The 25,199-nt window shown below is 40.3% G+C and overlaps 1 protein-coding gene across 1 annotated transcript in view; it reads right to left on the minus strand.

The window, feature by feature from the left end:
• fbxw8 (F-box and WD repeat domain containing 8) overlaps positions 1-25,199 on the minus strand; it is a 45,922-nt gene that overhangs the window by 10,033 nt on the left and 10,690 nt on the right. The window contains exons 4-7 of the mRNA XM_061980072.2: positions 24,576-24,664; positions 21,627-21,784; positions 21,311-21,507; positions 18,956-19,180 (exon numbers count right to left, since the gene is read on the minus strand). Coding sequence (XP_061836056.2) covers positions 18,956-19,180; positions 21,311-21,507; positions 21,627-21,784; positions 24,576-24,664 — 669 coding nt within the window. The remainder of the gene's footprint in view (positions 1-18,955; positions 19,181-21,310; positions 21,508-21,626; positions 21,785-24,575; positions 24,665-25,199) is intronic.

Here is a 25,199-nt window from a genome sequence, read left to right on the forward strand (position 1 = left end):
GGGTAAAATTCCTCGATATCAAAGGAGATAAAGTTGTGCTGTTGTTTGTCTTGGATGTTGTTGAACCATTTGATTACTGCTGCTGTATTTCTCCATTGGTTGAGTGGTGTTTTGTCCTTGATTTTTGTGTTGACTCTGTCCAGGATTATTTTGCTATATATATATATATATACGATTGAAGCCAACAAGCAAACCGTCAACTTCCTTGACGTCACTTTCAACCTGAGAAATAACAGCTACCAACCATTCACGAAACCCAACACAACACTCCAATACGTGCACCATGACAGCAACCACCCACCCACCACCACGAAAAGAATACCTACCGGAATCAATAAAAGGCTATCGATGCTGTCATCTAGCAAAGCTGAATTTGACCAAGCAACCCCCCCGTACCAAAAAGCCCTTGAGGAAAGCGGATACAATTTCACCCTCACCTATGAACCCACGCCAGGAAACCAACCAAAAAAGAACAGAAAACGAAACGACATCATCTGGTACAACCCCCCATACAGCAAAAACGTCTCAACTAACATTGGACACAAATTCCTCAATCTGATTGACAAACACTTTCCCAAAGACAACACCCTAAGAAAAGTATTCAACAAGAACAACATTAAATTGAGCTACAGCTGTATGAACAATATACGACAAATCATCTCAAACCACAACAAAACAATTGCAAATGAGCCGTCGGCCCCCGGACAGAGCGACTCCAAAACCAACAAAGGCTGTAACTGTCGAAAGAAACCTGATTGCCCTCTCAACGGGGGGTGCTTACAAACATCAGTTGTCTACCAATCTAAGGTAATACGCAAGGACATTAACACATCCGACACATATGTAGGATTAACCGAGGGAGAGTTCAAAACCAGATGGAACAATCACAAGGCTTCTTTCAGGAACCAAAACCTGCGGAATACCACAGAACTCAGCAAACACATTTGGGACCTCAAAGACAATAATGTTGAATATTCAATAACATGGCAAATTCTCGCATCCAGCACACCTTACAATAGTGGTAATAAAAGATGCAACCTATGCTTGAAAGAGAAACTGTTTATTATATACCGTCCAGACCTGTCATCCCTCAACAAGCGCAGCGAAATTGTATCAGCATGCCGCCACAGACGGAAACACCTCCTAGGTAACACATGAGCCAATCACCACGCCCCTACGCCAGCCTGTACCTACCCACTTTGTGCCCTATATAAACCATGGTATGTGAATGCTTCCATTAAAATCTCCTGATGATTGAGGGAACCCCCTCATGAAACAGGCCTGTAGAGATGAAATAGTCTTGTGATTTTTTTCCCACACATACATATATATATATATATATATATATATATATATATATATATATATATCTCTATGCAACTTATTTGACCTTTTATTTACTTTCTATATTCCTTTTTTTTTACATGTTCATTTACCTTGTATTTTAATTTCTTGTACCTTTTATTTACCTTATTTTACCTTCTATTTACCTTATTTTACCCTCCATTTATCGTCTTTGACTGTCTTTTACCTTGTTTATTCTGTTTTTACCATCTATATTCCTTTTTTACCTTTTATTGATCTTGTATTTACCTTCTTTGAACGTCTTTACCTTGTTTTATCTTGTCTTACCTTCTATAGTCCTTCTTTTACCTTCTATTTTTTTCTTTTACCTTTTTAAACCTTGTTTTACCTCATATATTCCTTGTTTTACCTTTTATTTATCTTCCTTGACCATCGTTTTCCCTTTTTTTAGTCTTATTTTATCTTCTATGTTCCTTCGTTTACCTTAGATTTATCTTATTCTATCTTCTAGTTACCTTGCTCTATCTTGTTTTACCTTCTATATTCCTTCTTTTACCTTTTGATAACTTTCTTTTAACTTCTATTCAACATTTTTCTAAACCTTCTATTTACCTTATTTTACCCTCCATTTATCGTCTTTGACTGTCTTTTACCTTGTTTATTCTGTTTTTACCATCTATATTCCTTTTTTACCTTTTATTGATCTTGTATTTACCTTCTTTGAACGTCTTTACCTTGTTTTATCTTGTCTTACCTTCTATAGTCCTTCTTTTACCTTCTATTTTTTTCTTTTACCTTTTTAAACCTTGTTTTACCTCATATATTCCTTGTTTTACCTTTTATTTATCTTCCTTGACCATCGTTTTCCCTTTTTTTAGTCTTATTTTATCTTCTATGTTCCTTCGTTTACCTTAGATTTATCTTATTTTATCTTCTAGTTATCTTGCTGTATCTTCTTTTACCTTCTATATTCCTTCTTTTACCTTTTGATAACTTTCTTTTAACTTCTATTCAACATTTTTCTAAACCTTTTATTTACCTTATTTTACCTTCTATGTAACTTATTTTACTTTTTAGTTACTATCTTTAATCTCTGATTTACTTATTTTACTTTATATATTCCTTCTTTTACCTTTTATTTACATTATTTTGCCTTTTATTTACCTTATTTTACCTTCTATTGAACTTATTTAACATTTTATTTACCTTCTTTTATCTTTGATTTACTTATTTTACTTTATATATTCCCTATTTTACCTTCTACTTCCCTCTGTCATGTCTGTGTAATCATGTTTTGTTTCAGGCATGTTTTGTTTTGTTTAGTTATTGGACTCTTTAGTTTCTGGCTTTTCACTCCCTTGTCTTGTTTCCATGGTTACCCATTAGTTTCACCTGTTCCACGTTTGGACTCATTGTGCACTCTTGTTTGTCACCATAGCAACCCATTAGTTTTCACCTGCCCTCACGACTTAATCATGTCACTATTATTTAAGCTTCCAGTTGCCAGGCTGTCTGTCTGGCGACATCATACCCCTGTCACACTCTGTTTACCTCTGCGCACTTCATGCCCTGTCCAAGTAAGTTGTTTTTTTATTCATGCCACAGTTAGCGACTTTTGTTCATGTCCTTAGTTTTTTGCCCACGTGCAAGTATTGGTTTCATTTGTCAAGTTTGTACTTCCGCCTTGTGCGCGCCTTTAGTTTGTTCTTTTTGTTATAGTAAAATTAAATATGTCTTCACCTTCACGCCATGTCTGGTCCAAATGTTCATTTGCACTAGTGATGGGTTGATGAGGCGTCATGAAGCGTTTCGACACATTGCAAAACTGTATTGATACTGTGTCGATACTGTGTCACTAAATACTGACATCTGCTGGACATTAAAAATCCCTACAGGCAACCTATGGACCGACTCAACTGACACTGATTTGATGCCCTAGTACAGGGGTCACCAACCTTTTTGAAACCAAAAACTACTTCTTGGGTACTGATTAATGCGAAGGGCTACCAGTTTGATACACACTTAAATAAATAAATATATTGTCATTTGTAAGTTACACGTAAGTGTGATTTAAACAAGAATAGCTAAATAAATACATTTATATACAGTATATAAAAAAAATGGGTATTTCTGTCTGTCATTCCGTCGTACATTTTTTTTTTCCTTTTACGGAAGGTTTTTTGTAGAGAATAAATGATGAAAAAAAACACTTAATTGAACGGTTTAAAAGAGGAGAAAACACGAAAAAAATAAAAATAAAATTTTGAAACATAGTTTATCTTCAATTTCGACTCTTTAAAATTCAAAATTCAACCGACAAAAAGAAGAGAAAAACTAGCTAATTTGAATCTTTTTGAAAAAATTAAAAAAAGAATTTATGGAACATCATTAGTAATTTTTCCTGATTAATATAAATTTTAGAATTTTGATGACATGTTTTAAATTGGTTAACATCCAATCTGCACTTTGTTAGAATATTTAACAAATTGGACCAAGCTATATTTCTAACAAAGACAAATCAGTATTTCTTCTAGATTTTCCAGAACAAAAATTTTAAAAGAAATTCAAAATACTTTGAAATAAGATTTAAATTTGATTCTACAGATTTTCTAGATTTGCCAGAATAATTTTTTTGAATTTTAATCATAGTAAGTTTGAAGAAATATTTCGCAAATATTCTTCGTCGAAAAACCAGAAGCTAAAATATTTATTATTCTTTACAATAAAAAATAAATAAATTTACTTGAACATTGATTTAAATTGTCGGTTTAGAAGAGGAAGAAATTTAAAAGGTAAAAAGGTATATTTGTTTAAAAATCCTAAAATCATTTTTAAGGTTGTATTTTTTTCTCTAAAATTGTATTTCTAAAAGTAATAAGAAGCAAAGTAAAAAAATAAATGAATTTATTTAAACAATTGAAGACCCATCCATCCATCCATTTTCTACGGCTTATTCCAAGTGAAGACCAAGTCTTTAAAATATTTTCTTGGATTTTCAAATTCTATTTGAGTTTTGTCTCTTTTAGAATTAAAAATGTCGAGCAAAGCGAGACCAGCTTGCTAGTAAATAAATACAATTTAAAAAAATAGAGGCAGCTCACTGGTAAGTGCTGCTCTTTGAGCTATTTTTAGAACAGGCCAGCGGGCGACTGATCTGGTCCTTACGGGCTACCTGGTGACCGCGGGCACCGCGTTGGTGACCCCTGCCCTAGTATATACAATAATATAAACCAAGTCATTGTATTTCATTTAGGATTATTTCATATCTTCATTTAAATAAAAATATATTTGTATCTTTTTTAGATACAGTCAATAAATAATGTGAACATGTATCATAACATGGAAATCTAAGAGAACGTGTTGTGGATGATTGTGGGCTGGGAATTTTTTTAATTTTATTTTTTTACACATTTTTATTAAAAAAAGAAGGGAAAAAAAGGACTTTTTTGCCAGAATCAGACACTTCCAGAAAAATTTTTCACAGACCCGCTCACTGGGACTGTCCTTGCCCCCCAAGACTCAAGCCCCGCCCCCGTCACAAAATGTTTCTTTTTTTCCGCCCACACAACCCCAGGTGGGGGGAAAAATAAATATTTTTTGGACAATTTAGTTGGGAGGATTCTGCCCCCTCCTGACCTCCCTCCACCCACCCCTAAAAACGGTTCATTTGTCAAGTTTGTACTTCCGCCTTGTGTGCGCCTTTAGTTTGTTCTTTTTGTTATAGTAAAATTAAATATGTCTTCACCTTCACGCCATGTCTGGTCCAAATGTTCATTTGCACCACGGGAGAACAAACCACGCCATAGTCCAAGTCTTGACAGATGTCGCCAGCAAATAAGTTTTCCCGCAGATGACATCACGCCGCCGCCTTGTCATGACGTCACCCCGCCCACTGGTGATGACGTCAGAGACCAAGATTTTTTTTTTAATTCTGTTAACTTTTTCTATCAGCCACCACCAAAGGACTTTTTTTGCCAGAATCAGACACTTCCAGAAATTTTTTTCACAGACCCGCTCACTGGGACTCACTCAAGCCCCGCCCCCGTCACAAAATGTTTCTTTTTTTCCGCCCACACAACCCCAGGTGGGGGGAAAAATAAATATTTTTTGGACAATTTAGTGGGGAGGATTCTGCCCCCCTCCTGACCTCCCTCCACCCACCCCTAAAAACGGTTCATTTGTCAAGTTTGTACTTCTGCCTTGTGCGCACCTTTAGTTTGTTCTTTTTGTTATAGTAAAATTAAATATGTCTTCACCTTCACGCCATGTCTGGTCCAAATGTTCATTTGCACCACGGGAGAACAAACCACGCCATAGTCCAAGTCTTGACAGATGTCGCCAGCAAATAAGTTTTCCCGCAGATGACATCACGCCGCCGCCTTGTCATGACGTCACCCCGCCCACTGGTGATGACGTCAGAGACCAAGATTTTTTTTTAAATTCTGTTAACTTTTTCTATCAGCCACCACCAAAGGACTTTTTTTGCCAGAATCAGACACTTCCAGAAATTTTTTTCACAGACCCGCTCACTGGGACTCACTCAAGCCCCGCCCCCGTCACAAAATGTTTCTTTTTTTCCGCCCACACAACCCCAGGTGGGGGGAAAAATAAATATTTTTTGGACAATTTAGTGGGGAGGATTCTGCCCCCCTCCTGACCTCCCTCCACCCACCCCTAAAAACGGTTCATTTGTCAAGTTTGTACTTCTGCCTTGTGCGCACCTTTAGTTTGTTCTTTTTGTTATAGTAAAATTAAATATGTCTTCACCTTCACGCCATGTCTGGTCCAAATGTTCATTTGCACCACGGGAGAACAAACCACGCCATAGTCCAAGTCTTGACAGATGTCGCCAGCAAATAAGTTTTCCCGCAGATGACATCACGCCGCCGCCTTCTCATGACGTCACCCCGCCCACTGGTGATGACGTCAGAGACCAAGATTTTTTTTTTAATTCTGTTAACTTTTTCTATCAGCCACCACCAAAGGACTTTTTTGCCAGAATCAGACACTTCCAGAATTTTTTTTCACAGACCCCCGCTCACTGGGACTGTCCTTTCCCCTCAAGACTCAAGCCCCGCCCCCGTCACAAAATGTTTCTTTTTTTCCGCCCACACAACCCCAGGTGGGGGGAAAAATAAATATTTTTTGGACAATTTAGTGGGGAGGATTCTGCCCCCCTCCTGACCTCCCTCCACCCACCCCTAAAAACGGTTCATTTGTCAAGTTTGTACTTCCGCCTTGTGCGCACCTTTAGTTTGTTCTTTTTGTTATAGTAAAATTAAATATGTCTTCACCTTCACGCCATGTCTGGTCCAAATGTTCATTTGCACCACGGGAGAACAAACCACGCCATAGTCCAAGTCTTGACAGATGTCGCCAGCAAATAAGTTTTCCCGCAGATGACATCACGCCGCCGCCTTGTCATGACGTCACCCCGCCCACTGGTGATGACGTCAGAGACCAAGATTTTTTTTTTAATTCTGTTAACTTTTTTTATCAGCCACCACCAAAGGACTTTTTTGCCAGAATCAGACACTTCCAGAAAAAATTTTCACAGACCCGCTCACTGGGACTCACTCAAGCCCCGTCACAAAATGTTTCTTTTTTTTCCGCCCACACAACCCCAGGTGGGGGGAAAAATAAATATTTTTTGGACAATTTAGTGGGGAGGATTCTGCCCCCCTCCTGACCTCCCTCCACCCACCCCTAAAAACGGTTCATTTGTCTTGTGCGCACCTTTAGTTTGTTCTTTTTGTTATAGTAAAATTAAATATGTCTTCACCTTCACGCCATGTCTGGTCCAAATGTTCATTTGCACCACGGGAGAACAAACCATGCCATAGTCCAAGTCTTGACAGATGTCGCCAGCAAATAAGTTTTCCCGCAGATGACATCACGCCGCCGCCTTGTCATGACGTCACCCCGCCCACTGGTGATGACGTCAGAGACCAAGATTTTTTTTTTAATTCTGTTAACTTTTTCTATCAGCCACCACCAAAGGACTTTTTTGCCAGAATCAGACACTTCCAGAAATTTTTTTCACAGACCCGCTCACTGGGACTCACTCAAGCCCCGCCCCCGTCACAAAATGTTTCTTTTTTTCCGCCCACACAACCCCAGGTGGGGGGAAAAATAAATATTTTTTGGACAATTTAGTGGGGAGGATTCTGCCCCCCTCCTGACCTCCCTCCACCCACCCCTAAAAACGGTTCATTTGTCTTGTGCGCACCTTTAGTTTGTTCTTTTTGTTATAGTAAAATTAAATATGTCTTCACCTTCACGCCATGTCTGGTCCAAATGTTCATTTGCACCACGGGAGAACAAACCACGTCATAGTCCAAGTCTTGACAAAATACTTGAAAATATATACACCTCTCCGCCCCCCATCTCCCGAATTCAGAGGTCTCAAGGTTGGCAAGTATGAACGGCACTTGCGCTTCCGGTTCAAAGCTTTAAACGGCAGGAAATACTTGTAGGCGTTCACCCAGCAAAGTCGTCCAAAAGATGGTGCCGTAGCACAAACAATAACACACCTGGTTTTCCCCCAAAACTATTAGCATTATGGCCGTCAGCAAAGAAAAAATCCATAAATTAGCCGCACAGTTTTATAAGCCTCAGGGTACAAAGCGTAGGGAAAAAGCAGTGGCTTGCAGTCTGGAATTTACGGTATCTACTTGATAACTTTTTTCTAAATAAATATTACTATTATCATATGTGTGTATATATATTTAAAAAAAAGGTTGATACCGATATACGTCAAAATGCCAAATATCAGCACCGATTATGGTCCTGGTGCTGATAATGGGTCAAAGTCACAAAATGTTTCTTTTTTTCCGCCCACACAACCCCAGGTGGGGGAAAAATAAATATTTTTTGGACAATTTAGTGGGGAGGATTCTGCCCTCCTCCTGACCTCCCTCCACCCACCCCTAAAAACGGTTCATTTGTCAAGTTTGTCCTTCCGCCTTGTGCGCACCTTTAGTTTGTTCTTTTTGTTATAGTAAAATTAAATATGTCTTCACCTTCACGCCATGTCTGGTCCAAATGTTCATTTGCACCACGGGAGAACAAACCACGCCATAGTCCAAGTCTTGACAAAATACTTGAAAATATATACACCTCCCCGCCCCCCATCTCCCGAATTCAGAGGTCTCAAGGTTGGCAAGTATGGACGGCACTTGCGCTTCCGGTTCAAAGCTTTAAACGGCAGGAAATACTTGTAGGCGTTCACCCAGCAAAGTCGTCCAAAAGATGGCGCCGTAGCACAAACAATAACACACCTGGTTTTTCCCCAAAAACTATTAGCATTATGGCCGTCAGCAAAGAAAAAATTCATAAATTAGCCGCACAGTTTTATAAGCCTCAGGGTACAAAGCGTAGGGAAAAAGCAGTGGCTTACAGTACGGAATTTACGGTATTTACTTGATAACTTTTTTCTAAATAAATATTTCTATTATCATGTGTGTATATAAAAAAAATGATACTGATATACGTCAAAATGCCAAATATCAGCACTGATAATGGTCCTGGTGCTGATAATGGGTCAAAGTCTACTGCAGACTGTGCAAATATGCCCCCTAGTGGCAGAAAATGGACACTTTGCAAGTGGTAAGATCTTCCAGAATTGTGTTAATTTGGCTTTGCTTATGTTGGACTTTGAACTGAGTAAAGATGTAGTTGTGCAACAATGATGTCATACGCTGCAGAGCCCGCCCACAAAGTGTGGAGTCAGCGTTTGAGCGCATTGCCACTTGTTACAAACACAAAGTGTCCCTGCGGGTCATTATTACCCCCATCGCCCTCAGAAGTGAATACCACACACCTGAGGAGCGGTCCGCTGAGCAGGTAGCGCACTTAAATAGCGCCCGGGCCCTCGGTGGGCTCGGGCCCCTTAGGGGCGCTACTCTGCCGGGGACGCGCCCGCATCTCCCAAGATGCATCTGTTTGCGCCGCACGGCGTCTCTCTAGGGAGCCCACTTGGCTCTGATGACTTGGTTTTGCAGCGCCAGGCGAGAAAACTTTATGAACTTTAATGGTGCATTAAAGAGAGAAGGATGCTGCCTGGGAGGAGAGTCTCTTCATACTCTGTAAAATATTCACGTCTTTTTACGGGGGGGTCCCAAACCGATATTGACATCAGCGAAACAAAAACATGTATGGGATTACCGTATATTTAGCCGCACCTAAAAACCACAAATTTACTCAAAAGCTGACAGTGCGGCTTTTAACCCGGTGCGCTTTATATATGGATTAATATTAAGATTCATTTTCATAAAGTTTCGGTCTCGCAACTACGGTAAACAGCCGCCATCTTTTTTCCCCGTAGAAGAGGAAGTGCTTCTTCTTCTACGCAAGCAACCGCCAAGGTAAGCACCCGCCCCCATAGAACAGGAAGCGCTTCTTCTTCTACTGTAAGCAACCACCCGCCCGCGTAGAAGAAGAAAAAGCGCGCGGATATTACGTTTCATTTCCTTTGTGTGTTTACATCTGTAAAGACCACAAAATGGCTCCTACTAAGCGACAGGTTTCCGGTTCATGAAAAGACGCAATCTCTCCATCCGCACACGGACTACGGTACTATTTCACAGCAACTGCCTAAAGACTTTCAAGAAAAGCTGGCTACTTTCCGTGCATATTGTAAAAACAAGATAGCTGAAAAAAAGATCCGGCCAGAGAACATTATCAACATGGACGAGGTTCCACTGACTTTTGATATTCCTGTGAACCGCACTGTGGATACAACGGGAGCACGTACGGTGAATATTCGCACCACAGGGAATGAGAAGTCATCCTTCACTGTGGTTCTAGCTTGCCATGCTAATGGCCAGAAACTTCCACCCATGGTGATATTCAAAAGGAAGACCTTGCCAAAAGAGACCTTTCCAGCCGGCGTCATCATAAAAGCTAACTCGAAGGGATGGATGGATGAAGAAAAGATGAGCGAGTGGTTAAGGTAAGTTTACGCGAAGAGGCCGGGTGGCTTTTTTCACGCAGCTCCGTCCATGTTGATATACGACTCCATGCGCGCCCACATCACGCTGGTTTTTAATATATTATTAAAGTTTGACTGACCTATCTGACTGTTTTTTTGACATTCCCTTTAGCGCAGTTAGATGCGGCTTATAACACGGGGCGGCTTATAGGTGGACAAAGTTTTGAAATATGCCGTTCATTGAAGGCGCGGCTTATAACCCAGGGCGGCTTATGGTGCGGAAAATACGGTACATTAAACCAAAAAAGGTTGGGGACCCCTGCTTTAGAGCACAGCTGTAACTTCCTGGCCCAAAGCCTGCAGAAGATTGTTTACATTACATGTATTATATTTTTATCCTGGTCCTTATTTTCCATAGGTTATAACAAATATTGATATGGAAGAAGCTAAAACACTGTGATACAGTTTCTTCATGCACCGTGGGAAATATCATCACCTCCCCTCCCCGACATGTTTCATACTAAGTAGACAAGAATGGCGGACATTTGCTAATGAAAACATTGTAGAAAGTGTAACGATGGATCAACAACAGCAGGCTGCGTCTCATTTGCATCTTTTTTTTATACCGTCTGTGTTGCTGTCCAAACACTATCAAGTCCTCACTTCCAAGTCTGCTGCCATTCAGGCTTCTTCGCCCTGGGGGAGTGCACAATTAAAGCTGTGTTGGCCCAAATAAGCAACACACACACACACTGCTGCTTCCCTCTGGAGGTTTACATCATTCCTCTTGTATTCCCTCCCTCACTTGAGACGTGTCCGTCCCTCCACTCATTTCACTTTAATGATTTCATTACAAAGACAATTTGGCTCGGCACTCTGTCCTACGTTTCTCATTTGCTCCTGAAAGCATCAGCCACTAATTGGCCGATTAGACGGGCTGCCGATGACATCATTGTTGCTTGCATGATTGGAGGTGGCTGCTTAGCCGGCGGCGGCGGCGGGGAGATTGTCGTTCTCCCGCCAAGCGTGGAAGGTGTAATCCTCTTACTTGGAAAACTTTGGGCAATCTCTGTCACCTCTATTTTATATAATATTATATATTATATTATTTTATTTTATATTATACTATATTATATTATATATTATTTTATATTATATTATATTATATTATTCTATATTATAGTATTTTATCCATCCATTCTTCCATTTTCTACCGCTTGTCCCGTATTATATTATTTTATATTATATTATGTTATTTTATATTATATTATACAATATTATATTACATTATATTGTATTAATTTATATTATTTATATTATATTATTTTATATTACATTATATTATATGATGTATTATATTATTTTATACTATTTTATATATTATATTATCTTCTCTATATAATATTATTTTATTTAATATTATCTTATCTTATATTATTTTACATTATATTATCCAATCATCCATCCATTTTCTACCGCTTATTCCCTTTGGGGTTGCGGGGGGCACTGAAGCCTATCTCAGCTTATATATTATATTATTTTATTTTATACTATATTATATTACATATTATTTTATATTGTTTTATATTATATTATACTATATTATAGTATTTTATCCATCCATCCATCCATCCATCCATTTTCTACCGCTTGTCCCGTATTATATTATTTTATATTATATTATGTTATTTTATATTATATTATACAATATAATATATTATTATATTACATTATATTATATTATATTATTTTACATTGTATTATTTAATATTGTTTATCCATCCATCCATTTTCTACCGCTTATTCCCTTCGGGGTCGCGGGGGGCGCTGGAGCCTATCTCAGCTACAATCGGGCGGAAGGCGGGGTACACCCTGGACAAGTCGCCACCTCATATTTAATGTTGTTTATCCATCCATCCATCCATCCATCCATCCATCTATTTTCTACCGCTTGTCCCGTATTATATTATTTTATATTATATTATGTTATTTTATATAATATTATACAATATTATATTACATTATACTATATTACATTATTTTATATTGTATTATTTAATATTGTTTATCCATCCATCCATCCATCCATCCATCTATTTTCTACCGCTTGTCCCGTATTATATTATTTTATATTATATTATGTTATTTTATATTATATTATACAATATTATATTACATTATATTATATTACATTATTTTATATTGTATTATTTAATATTATTTACCCATCCATCCATCCATCTATTTTCTACCGCTTGTCCCGTATTATATTATTTTATATTATATTATGTTATTTTATATTATATTATACAATATTATATTACATTATATTATATTAAATTTTTTTATATTGTATTATTTTATATTATTTATCCATCCATTCATCCATTTTTTATATTATTTTATATTATGTTAAGTTATTTTATATTATATTATACAATATTATATTACATTATATTATATTATTTTATATTGTATTACTTAATATTATTTATATTATATTATTTTGTATTACATTATTTTATATGGTATTATATTATATTATTTTATATTATATTATACTATTTTAAATGATATTATATTATCTTCTCTATATTATATTATTTTATCTTATATAATTTTACATTATATTATGTTATATTATAACATAAATCACCTGTTTATTATTAGTTAGGCAGGCTCCACACTCCACAGTTTTCATCCGATCGGAAGCATTCATGCGTCAAAACGTTCGACTCCACCAGGAATCGTTAGAAAAAATATCCCGGATTACCCAGAATTCCCGGTTTTCCGGGACACTTTGCCCGCTGAAAATGAACGGGTCATTTTTCGCCCGATTGGAAGCCTTCCACACTCCACTCACCTTGACAATCAAACTACCGTTTTCCTACGTCAAAAATGTTTTCCAGGAATTCCCAGAATTCACGGATTTCCAAAGCCCTATTTTCACCTCTCCCTAGAAAGTTATCACACTACACATTTTTGTTGACCGTTTTTGACCATTCTTCGTTGGGACAACAAATGCTCTTTTACTTTTTCTCGTACAAATTCCCGGTTTTCCCAAAATTCCAGGTATTCCGAAATACCCATTCTCAAGTCAAACTGTTACTACGTCAATATTTTTTTAACCGACCAACCCAAATGACATTAGCCAGGACAATGGTGATGGTAGCAATATTTTCAAAAATTCACAATTTTCCCTAAATTCCCAGGAAATTCCCATTCAAATGAATGACATATTCATAGTTCCACAATGCCCTAAATTCACAAAATGTTGCGCCATTTTTAAACCCGATTCCGACCTTTCAACCATCCACACACTACTCTTTCAAAATATCCGACGCAAAATATGTTTTTCATTTCCCCAAATTCCCGGGTTTCCTGGAATTTTCTCCCCATTGACAATGAATGGACATTATATACAATCTACAAGCTATGGCCTCGTGGATACAGTGTCCGCCCTGAGATCGGTAGGTCGTGAGTTCAAGCATCAAGGGTTGGAATTGGGGGTTAAATCACCAAAATTATTCCCGGGCGTGGCCACTGCTGCTGCTCACTGCTCCCCTCACCTCCCAGGGGGTGAACATGGGGATGGGTCAAATGCAGAGGACAAATTTCACCACACCTAGTGTGTGTATGTGACAATCATTGGTACTTTAACTTTAACTTAACTTCACACACTCCGCTGGACATTCAAGCCAGCATGTTTCCAGGTTTTGAAAATTCGCTGATTACCTGGAATTACCTGGAATTTCCCCCCACTGAAAATGAATGGACAATATACAAAACTCTCCAAACCCCACATTCGTCCCCCCCATCCACACACTCCACTCACCCTGGACATTCAAACATTTCAGTTCCACTCACGCGTATATCAGCAGCTACAGGTAAAAGCCAGTAAATTAGAATATTTTGAAAAACTTGATTTATTTCAGTAATTTCATTCAAAAGGTGTAACTTGTACATTATATTTATTCATTGCACACAGACTGATGCATTCAAATGTTTATTTCATTTAATTTTGATGATTTGAAGTGGCAACAAATGAAAATCCAAAATTCCGTGTGTCACAAAATTAGAATATTACTTAAGGCTAATACAAAAAAGGGATTTTTAGAAATGTTGGCCAACTGAAAAGTATGAAAATGAAAAATATGAGCATGTACAATACTCAATACTTGGTTGGAGCTCCTTTTGCCTCAATTACTGCGTTAATGCGGCGTGGCATGGAGTCCATGAGTTTCTGGCACTGCTCAGGTGTTATGAGAGCCCAGGTTGCTCTGATAGTGGCCTTCAACTCTTCTGCGTTTTTGGGTCTGGCATTCTGCAGGCCAGGCACGGGTAGATTTTGCGCTGTGTGCAGGCGCCAAGTCCTGTTGGAACTTGAAATCTCCATCTCCATAGAGCAGGTCAGCAGCAGGAAGCATGAAGTGCTCTAAAACTTGCTGGTAGACGGCTGCGTTGACCCTGGATCTCAGGAAACAGAGTGGACCGACACCAGCTGGACTGCTGCTGAGTGGTCCAAAGTCATGTTTTCTGACGAAAGCAAATTTTGCATTTCCTTTGGAAATCGAGGTCCCAGAGTCTGGAGGAAGACAGGAGAGGCACAGGATCCACGTTGCCTGAAGTCTAGTGTAAAGTTTCCACCATCAGTGATGGTTTGGGGTGCCATGTCATCTGCTGGTGTCGGTCCACTCTGTTTCCTGAGATCCAGGGTCAACGCAGCCGTCTACCAGCAAGTTTTAGAGCACTTCATGCTTCCTGCTGCTGACCTGCTCTATGGAGATGGAGATTTCAAGTTCCAACAGGACTTGGCGCCTGCACACAGCGCAAAATCTACCCGTGCCTGGTTTACGGACCATGGTATTTCTGTTCTAAATTGGCCCGCCAACTCCTCTGACCTTAGCCCCATAGAAAATCTGTGGGGTATTGTGAAAAGGAAGATGCAGAATGCCAGAGCCAAAAACGCAGAAGAGTTGAAGGCCACTATCAGAGCAACCTGGGCTCTCATAACACCTGAGCAGTGCCAGAAACTCATGGACTCCATGCCACGCCGCATTAACGCAGTAATTGAGGCAAAAGGAGCTCCAACCAAGTATTGAGTATTGTACATGCTCATATTTTTCATTTTCATACTTTTCAGTTGGCCAACATTTCTAAAAATCCCTTTTTTGTATTAGCCTTAAGTAATATTCTAATTTTGTGACACACGGAATTTTGGATTTTCATTTGTTGCCACTTCAAATCATCAAAATTAAATGAAATAAACATTTGAATGCATCAGTCTGTGTGCAATGAATAAATATAATGTACAAGTTACACCTTTTGAATGCAATTACTGAAATAAATCAAGTTTTACAAAATATTCTAATTTACTGGCTTTTACCTGTAGAAATGCAAATTCTTGTGTTTTAGTCATTTCTTAAACCACAATTGTAGTCTAAGTGTTTGTGTCGTGGTTTATTTGCTTTAACTGCCTGTCCTGCGGTTTTTCCAGAGATAAGACACTTTTATGGCCTTTGCACTTTTGGACCCCATTCGGGATGTCTCCAAACCCCCACCTCCCTGAATAACACAATGATGTTGTATTTGTCTGACTTTCTTTTGTGATTGATGTTGTTAGCCTATTTTTAACCAAAACATTCCTGTTAATCAATCAGAGAAGTGTGTTTTGCTTGTCTCTACCCCTCCAAGGAGGAAGAGACCTCCTCCTCCTCGTATTCCCAAAAGTTAGAAAGTTGTGGAAGAGTTTCTTGTCTCTCTCTCTCTCTCTCTTTCTTTTCCTTTCTGTAGCAGCGAAAACCTCTCTCTCCTTTGTAATCTGATGTTATTAGAGCAGGGGTCGGCAACCTTTACCAGTCAAAGAGCCATTTTGACCAGTTTCACAAATTATAGAAAACAATGGGAGCCGCATAAGTTTTAGGAAATTTTAAATGAAATAACACTGCATATACTTTTTTTTTTTTGCTTTGTGCTATGTATAAACCAGGGGTCTCAGACACGCTGCCCACACCTTTATATAGAATTTGAAAGCTGGTGCGGCACCTTGTCAGCGTCATGCGTGCGGTGATGGTACAGCAAACAGCACCCACTACAACCAGCGTGCCTGATCAGCCACACGTTGTATGGGGCTTCCGCTTGCTCACGTAGGTGACAGCAAGGCATACTTGGTCAACAACCACACAGGTTACACTGACGGTATAAAAAAAACTTTAACACTCTCACTAATAATGCGCCACACTGTGAACCCACACCAAACAAGAATGACAAACACATTTCGGGAGAACATCTGCACCGTAGCACAACATGAACACAACAGGACAAATACCCGGAATCCCATGCAGCCCTAACTCTTCTAAGATTCTGTACATATACAAGTACATATGCATACTTACACTCATGCACATAATCACGTTTCATCAAACATATATTAACGTTGTTGCCCCAGGGTAAACTGGGTGTAACACATGGCACACTGACAAAGCTTAACCTATTGTGACTATAACAATCTACAAGGTTAATGTAGGTTGCTTCTCTTTCTCCCCCTCCATTTTTCTGCATTCTTTCGTATCTCAAGTTATCATTACGTATATGTATTGTTGCATTTAAACAACTGTATTGTTGATAATAAAGGTAAATTATTGGTATTGTTCATTATCAATAGCGCTATTTCTATTGGTATTTGTATTGATCCATTTGTAGTGTAATAATGCTCATTGTCATTTCTGTATTATTTTTTATTTTTCGCTAACTGCTTATTTGATGTGTGAGGGAGCAGGGTTGGGGTGGGGGCGGGTTTGGTGGTAGCAGGAGTGTATAATGTAGCCCGGAAGAGTCAGGGCTGCATGGGATTCTGGGTGTTTGTTCTGTTGTGTTTATGTTGTGTTAAGGTGCAGATGTTCTCCCGAAATGTGTTTGTCATTCTTGTTTGGGTTTGGTTCAAAGTGTGGCGCATTATTAGTAAGAGTATTAAAGTTGTTTTATATGGTCACCGTCAGTGTAACCTGGGTGGCTGTTGACCAAGTATGCCTTGCTGTCATGTACGTGTGCAAGCTGAAAATGTATATTGTATGACAAGTGTTGGGCCGGCACGCTATTAATACAGATTGTAGAGGGCGCCAAATGTTGTACCATCATGGCACGCCCTTATTATAGCTGTAAAAGTGAAAATCGGTGAATATTAATCCCGGCACTGAAATCCGGAATTCTCACGGGAAAATTGGGGGGTTCAGCAAGTAAGCTGCTGAGCCGCATCAGAGTGATCAAAGAGCCGCATGCGGCTCCGGAGCCGCGGGTTGCCGACCCCTGTATTAGAGTACCGTATTTTCCGCACCATAAGGCGCCCTGGGTTATAAGCCGCGCCTTCAATGAACGGCATATTTCAAAACTTTGTCCACCTATAAGCCGCCCCGTGTTGTAAGCCGCATCTAACTGCGCTAAAGGAATGTCAAAAAAACAGTCAGATAGGTCAGTCAAACTTTAATAATATATTAAAAACCAGCGTGATGTGGGCGCGCATGGAGTCGTATATCAACATGGACGAAGCAGCGTGAAAAAAGCCACCCGGCCTCTTCGCGTAAACTTAAACTTACCTTAACCACTCGCTCATCTTTTCTTCATCCATCCCTTCGAGTTAGCTTTTATGATGACGCCGGCTGGAAAGGTCTCTTTTGGCAAGGTCTTCCTTTTGAATATCACCATGGGTGGAAGTTTCTGGCCATTAGCATGGCAAGCTAGAACCACAGTGAAGGATGACTTCTCATTCCCTGTGGTGCGAATATTCACCGTACGTGCTCCCGTTGTATCCACAGTGCGATTCACAGGAATATCAGTTGCTGTGAAATAGTAATCCGTGTGCGGATGGAGAGATTGCGTCTTTTCATGAACCGGATCCCTGTCGCTTAGTAGGAGCCATTTTGTGGTCTTTACAGATGTAAACACACAAAGGAAATGAAACGTACGGTAATATCCGCACGCTTTTTCTTCTTCTACGCGGGCGGGTGGTTGCTTACAGTAGAAGAAGAAGCGTTTCCTGTTCTATGGGGGCGGGTGCTTACCTTGGCGGTTGCTTGCGTAGAAGAAGAAGCGCTTCCTGTTCTACCGGGAAAAAAGATGGCGGCTGTTTACCGAAGTTGCGAGACCGAAACTTTATGAAAATGAATCTTAATATTAATCCATATATAAAGCGCACCGGGTTATAAGGCGCACTGTCAGCTTTTGAGAAAATTTGTGGTTTTTAGGTGCGCCTTATAGTGCGGAAAATACGGTAATCAAATAAACACAAAACTATGGTCTTAGCTTTTCTTTGAATATGAAAAATTCCAAAACACACCATCATCAAACCTATCGAGTAGTAGCCCACTTAACCCCTTAATGGGTGCTTCGCACCGAGTACAAAATACCGAGAAGCAAACTCAGCAATGTTGTTTATGGAGTGCGGTGTAGTAAAAATGCTATATTGGAGAGACCTGTGCAAAAGTATGGCACAATAAAGGAGGGACGTTTCTATAGATCTAGGGCAGGGGTGCCCAAATTACGGTTCACGGGCCATCACCAGTTGACTCTTTTTTTTTTTTAGGACAACAATAACTAGCTTTCAGACTGTTTACGCCGGTCATTCATGTAGCTCATAATCACTCAAGGTAACATAGACGCCATTTTTCTCTGCACCAATCCGCAGTGTCGGGTCTGTAAACATTCCCAGTACGAGTAAATCACCTTGTTGCCGCCGTCGTGCATGGCCCAGCCGCTGCGCTTCACCCCGAAAGCGACGAGGGCGTCGGAGGCGTCCAGGCAGGTAACAGGATGGCCGTAGACCGAGTGGAGCGTCCTTGGCTCCGCCTCCTCCTCCAGGAGGTCCAACAGGTGCACGGACTCTCCGGCCGCAACACAGGCCAGCTGGCACCGCTGCCCCCTGCTGGGCACCACCACCAGGCTCTCCACCTGCCATGCAGGAAACACATGAGAGGGTTTCAAAGCATGACTTCCATTAAATACTCTCTATATACAGGTAAAAGCCAGTAAATTAGAATATTTTGAAAAACTTGATTTATTTCAGTAATTGCATTCAAAAGGTGTAACTTGTACATTATATTTATTCATTGCACACAGACTGATGCATTCAAATGTTTATTTCATTTAATTTTGATGATTTGAAGTGGCAACAAATGAAAATCCAAAATTCCGTGTGTCACAAAATTAGAATATTACTTAAGGCTAATACAAAAAAGGGTTTTTTAGAAATGTTGGCCAACTGAAAAGTATGAAAATGAAAAATATGAGCATGTACAATACTCAATACTTGGTTGGAGCTCCTTTTGCCTCAATTACTGCGTTAATGCGGCGTGGCATGGAGTCGATGAGTTTCTGGCACTGCTCAGGTGTTATGAGAGCCCAGGTTGCTCTGATAGTGGCCTTCAACTCTTCTGCGTTTTTGGCTCTGGCATTCTGCATCTTCCTTTTCACAATACCCCACAGATTTTCTATGGGGCTAAGGTCAGGGGAGTTGGCGGGCCAATTTAGAACAGAAATACCATGGTCCGTAAACCAGGCACGGGTAGATTTTGCGCTGTGTGCAGGCGCCAAGTCCTGTTGGAACTTGAAATCTCCATCTCCATAGAGCAGGTCAGCAGCAGGAAGCATGAAGTGCTCTAAAACTTGCTGGTAGACGGCTGCGTTGACCCTGGATCTCAGGAAACAGAGTGGACCGACACCAGCAGATGACATAGCACCCCAAACCATCACTGATGGTGGAAACTTTACACTAGACTTCAGGCAACGTGGATCCTGTGCCTCTCCTGTCTTCCTCCAGACTCTGGGACCTCGATTTCCAAAGGAAATGCAACATTTGCATGGTTGGGTGATGGTTTGGGGTGCCATGTCATCTGCTGGTGTCGGTCCACTCTGTTTCCTGAGATCCAGGGTCAACGCAGCCGTCTACCAGCAAGTTTTAGAGCACTTCATGCTTCCTGCTGCTGACCTGCTCTATGGAGATGGAGATTTCAAGTTCCAACAGGACTTGGCGCCTGCACACAGCGCAAAATCTACCCGTGCCTGGTTTACGGACCATGGTATTTCTGTTCTAAATTGGCCCGCCAACTCCCCTGACCTTAGCCCCATAGAAAATCTGTGGGGTATTGTGAAAAGGAAGATGCAGAATGCCAGAGCCAAAAACGCAGAAGAGTTGAAGGCCACTATCAGAGCAACCTGGGCTCTCATAACACCTGAGCAGTGCCAGAAACTCATCGACTCCATGCCACGCCGCATTAACGCAGTAATTGAGGCAAAAGGAGCTCCAACCAAGTATTGAGTATTGTACATGCTCATATTTTTCATTTTCATACTTTTCAGTTGGCCAACATTTCTAAAAATCCCTTTTTTGTACTAGCCTTAAGTAATATTCTAATTTTGTGACACACGGAATTTTGGATTTTCATTTGTTGCCACTTCAAATCATCAAAATTAAATGAAATAAACATTTGAATGCATCAGTCTGTGTGCAATGAATAAATATAATGTACAAGTTACACCTTTTGAATGCAATTACTGAAATAAATCAAGTTTTTCAAAATATTCTAATTTACTGGCTTTTACCTGTATATATAGCAAGTACAACTGGATGTACTTTAGAGTAGTCAGTGTACAGCAGTATCGACTTAGTATACACTGAAATGAGTCAACCATCATTGCCTCAATATCTGGCAACACAAGTAGGTAACAAGACGTCCTGCCTGCAGTCAAGCACGGTGCTGGTCTGGGGATGCATGAGTGCTGCCGGAATGAGGTGAGCTGCGGTTCATTGAGGGGAAACATGGATTCCAACTCAAGTGAGCAGCGAGACGATTGCGAACGATGGTGGTAATGTCACGGTCTGGGGATGCACGAGTGCTGCCGGCACTGAGGTTTTTTGAAGGGAAAAATGAACTCTACCTCAAGTCTGAAGCAAAATAATTGTGCCTTGCCTCCAGTTAAGCACGGTGATGGTAGTTACATGGTCTGAGGCTGCACGAGTGCTGCCGGCACTAGAAAGCTGTGCTTCATGCACAGACATATTCAACGTGTCCACCGACTCACAGTCTTGGGCAGCCGAGTCAGGCCGAGCGTCCTCCACAGGCCGTGGTCGTCAGCGCCGTCCAGCCGGACCTCGGCCCCGCCGGCAGAAACCAAGGTGGATCCATCCGGGCTCAAAGCCAAGACCCGGTCCCTCTCCGCCGTCTGGTAGTGGTAAATGGGCTCCCCCCCCGTCTCTGTGCTCCACACGTCCACACAACCTGCACCGGGGGAAAAAAATGAACAACTGCGGCTGTAGGCGACCCGCTAATGTTGTTGCTTTTTAACGCATCATTACTATACATGAACTGTGCATAGAGCGCCACACCCACACACGTACCGTCGCGGTAGGCGGCGGCCGCCACGCTGGCGCTGACCTGCACGTGGCTGACGTGCGGTCTGGGTTCCGAGTGCGCCGACAGCTGGTTGGACTTGAGGTGGCAGGCCGGCAGGTCCCAGAGCAGCGTGTCCCACAGCCTCACGTCCCCGGACGAGTAGCTGGCAGAAACATCAATAAGTTTCAACCCTGACTTGTAAACACTCCAAAAACAAACAAACAGGAAGTAGCGACTTTTCCGGACTATAGACCCACTTAATAAACATTAGGGAAAATGATTGTTCCATTATAGGGTTGTACGGTGTACCAGTACTAGTATAGCATCGCGGTACTAATGAATCAAAAATGGTACTATACTTTATTTGAAAAGAACTAGTACCATTGCTGGTTTTACGAGCAGATGAGCATGTTCGGCAGTGCACACACACAGAGTACTTACAAGCAGACACAGCGTGTAGACAGAAAAGGGAGAACGGACGCATTTTGGTGTAAAAAGTAAAGATAAAGGTGAAGTTATAAGACTGACACACCCTCAGGACGAGCTGCTTTAAGACATGTCTAGCTAGCTAGCGGCTAACGTCCATCCACAGTGTTTTAGCTACCGTATTTTCCGCACCATAAGCCGCCCCGTGTTATAAGCCGCATCTAACTGCGCTAAAGGAATGTCAAAAAAACAGTCAGATAGGTCAGTCAAACTTTAATAATATATTAAAAACCAGCGTGATGTGGGCGCGCATGGAGTCGTATATCAACATGGACGGCGCTGCGTGAAAAAAGCCACCCGGCCTCTTCGCGTAAACTTACCTTAACCACTCGCTCATCTTTTCTTCATCCATCCATCCCTTCGAGTTAGCTTTTATGATGACGCCGGCTGGAAAGGTCTCTTTTGGCAAGGTCTTCCTTTTGAATATCACCATGGGTGGAAGTTTCTGGCCATTAGCATGGCAAGCTAGAACCACAGTGAAGGATGACTTCTCATTCCCTGTGGTGCGAATATTCACCGTACGTGCTCCCGTTGTATCCACAGTGCGGTTCACAGGAATATCAAAAGTCAGTGGAACCTCGTCCATGTTGATAATGTTCTCTGGCCGGATCTTTTTTTCAGCTATCTTGTTTTTACAATATGCACGGAAAGTAGCCAGCTTTTCTTGAAAGTCTTTAGGCAGTTGCTGTGAAATAGTAGTCCGTGTGCTGATGGAGAGATTGCGTCTTTTCATGAACCGGAAACCTGTCGCTTAGTAGGAGCCATTTTGTGGTCTTTACAGATGTAAACACACAAAGGAAATGAAACGTAATATCCGTGCGCTTTTTCTTCTTCTACGCGGGCGGGTGGTTGCTTACAGTAGAAGAAGAAGCGCTTCCTGTTCTATGGGGGCGGGTGCTTACCTTGGCGGTTGCTTGCGTAGAAGAAGAAGCACTTCCTCTTCTACGGGGAAAAAAGATGGCGGCTGTTTACCGTAGTTGCGAGACCGAAACTTTATGAAAATGAATCTTAATATTAATCCATATATAAAGCGCACCGGGTTATAAGCCGCACTGTCAGCTTTTGAGTAAATTTGTGGTTTTTAGGTGCGGCTAATAGTGCGGAAAATACGGTACTTCTATATCACTAATCCTTGTCTCCATGGCGACGAATAAAGTAAGTTTCTTACAAGGCATAGCTAAACATGCTTCACTACACACCGTGGCTCACCGGCGTCACAATGTAAACAAACGCCATGGGTGGATCTACACGATACCAAGTACAATAGCGTATCTAGTTGATACTACTATGATTACATCAATATTTTTTACCATCACAAAAAAAAATTTTATTTTTTATTTATATTATGTTTATAAAGTCAGTAAATACGTCCCTGGACACATGAGGACTTTGAATATGACCAATGTATGATCCTGTAACTACTTGGTATTGGATCGATACCTAAATGTGTGGTATCATCCAAAACTAATGTAAAGTATCAATCAACAGATTAATACATTTTAACAGAAGTGTAGATAGAACATGTTAAAACAGAAAGTAAGCAGATATTAACAGTAAATGAACAAGTCGGTTAATAATCATTTTTTACAGTTTGTCCCTCATAATGTGTACAAAATAATAAGTGTATAAATGACACAATATGTTACTGCATACGACTAATTAGGAGTCTTTGTTTGTTTACTTACTACTAAAAGACAAGTTGTCTAGTATGTTCACTATTTTATTTAAGGACTAAATGACAATAATAAACGTATGTTTCATGTACACTAACATTTTTTGTTCAAATAAAGACAATAATGACATTTTTTTGTGGTCCCCTTTATTTAGAAAAGTATCGAAAATACCCAAATATTGGTATCGGGACAACCCTAAGTAGCTGCACGAGACTATAAACCGCAGATTGTGCAATGAGTTATTTACACAAAAATATTTCATAATGTTAACTTACATAGCTTAACTGTTTCCAAAGTGTGTCTGTGACACGGCAGTAAAACGGCTGATCAAACAAAACAGAATCAGCTAAACAGACTCAATAACTCCACGGTGACGTTTTGGTGAGTTTACAATACAAAAAGAATGCCATTGTGAATGAATAATAATAATACTAACAAAGACACTGGTAAACGTGTTAGCATATTAGCTAATGCTAACGACGCTAGCTTAAAACATCACGACAGCACTTTCAAATGTGCATGAAAACACTCCTACACACGTCACACATGTAAGTAGGACCCTATGGATGATTAGAAGACTTCTACTTCCGGTTCAAAGCTTTAAACAGCAGGAAACACTCGCAGGTTCACCATGCTGCACATGTAGTGACCCAACTCGTCCAAAAGGTGGCGCCATAACACACCATTTAGGTGTGTTTGCGTTCGTTTGATCCACAAATTAGCCGCAGCGTTTTACAAGCCGCAGGGTTCAAAGCGTAGGGAAAAAAGTAGACCGACATTGGGTCCTCAACTCACCCCGCCAGCACGTAGTTGTCGCAGGAGCTGACGTCACACAGCACCTTGCCCAGCTCCAACTGCAGCTGACTGATGCATCCAACACGGTTCTGGAACAAAAACTTGTACTTTCAACTCGGGCCAAAAAGTGACTAAAACCAGCAGCTTGCTTAATGTTATTATCAATATATCAATATTAATGTTATTATCTACTATGGAAGCATCTTTTCATGGCACTCAGCATCAAGGGTTGGAATTGGGGGTTAAATCACCAAAATGATTCCTGACCGGCAGCCACCGCTGCTGCTCACTGCTCCCCTCACCTCCCAGGGGGTGGAACAAGGGGATGGGTCACAGCTTTTTTCACTCAAATATTCACCATTTTTCATAAAAATATACTAGTATTTTCTGACAAATATTTAACTTTTTTTTTCAAAAGTACACTACTATTTACTTGCAAATACACAACTGTTTTCACACAAATATTCACCTCTTTCACAAAAATATACTAGTATTTTCTCACAAATATTTAATTTTTTTCAAACAAAAGTGTAGTACTATTTACTCGCAAATACACAGCTTTTTTTGCTCAAATATTCACAATTTTTCACAAAAATATGCTAGTATTTTCTCACAAATATTAAA

Source organism: Nerophis lumbriciformis, linkage group LG20, assembly GCF_033978685.3.
Source record: "Nerophis lumbriciformis linkage group LG20, RoL_Nlum_v2.1, whole genome shotgun sequence".
NCBI classification, from domain to species: Eukaryota; Metazoa; Chordata; class Actinopteri; order Syngnathiformes; family Syngnathidae; genus Nerophis; species Nerophis lumbriciformis.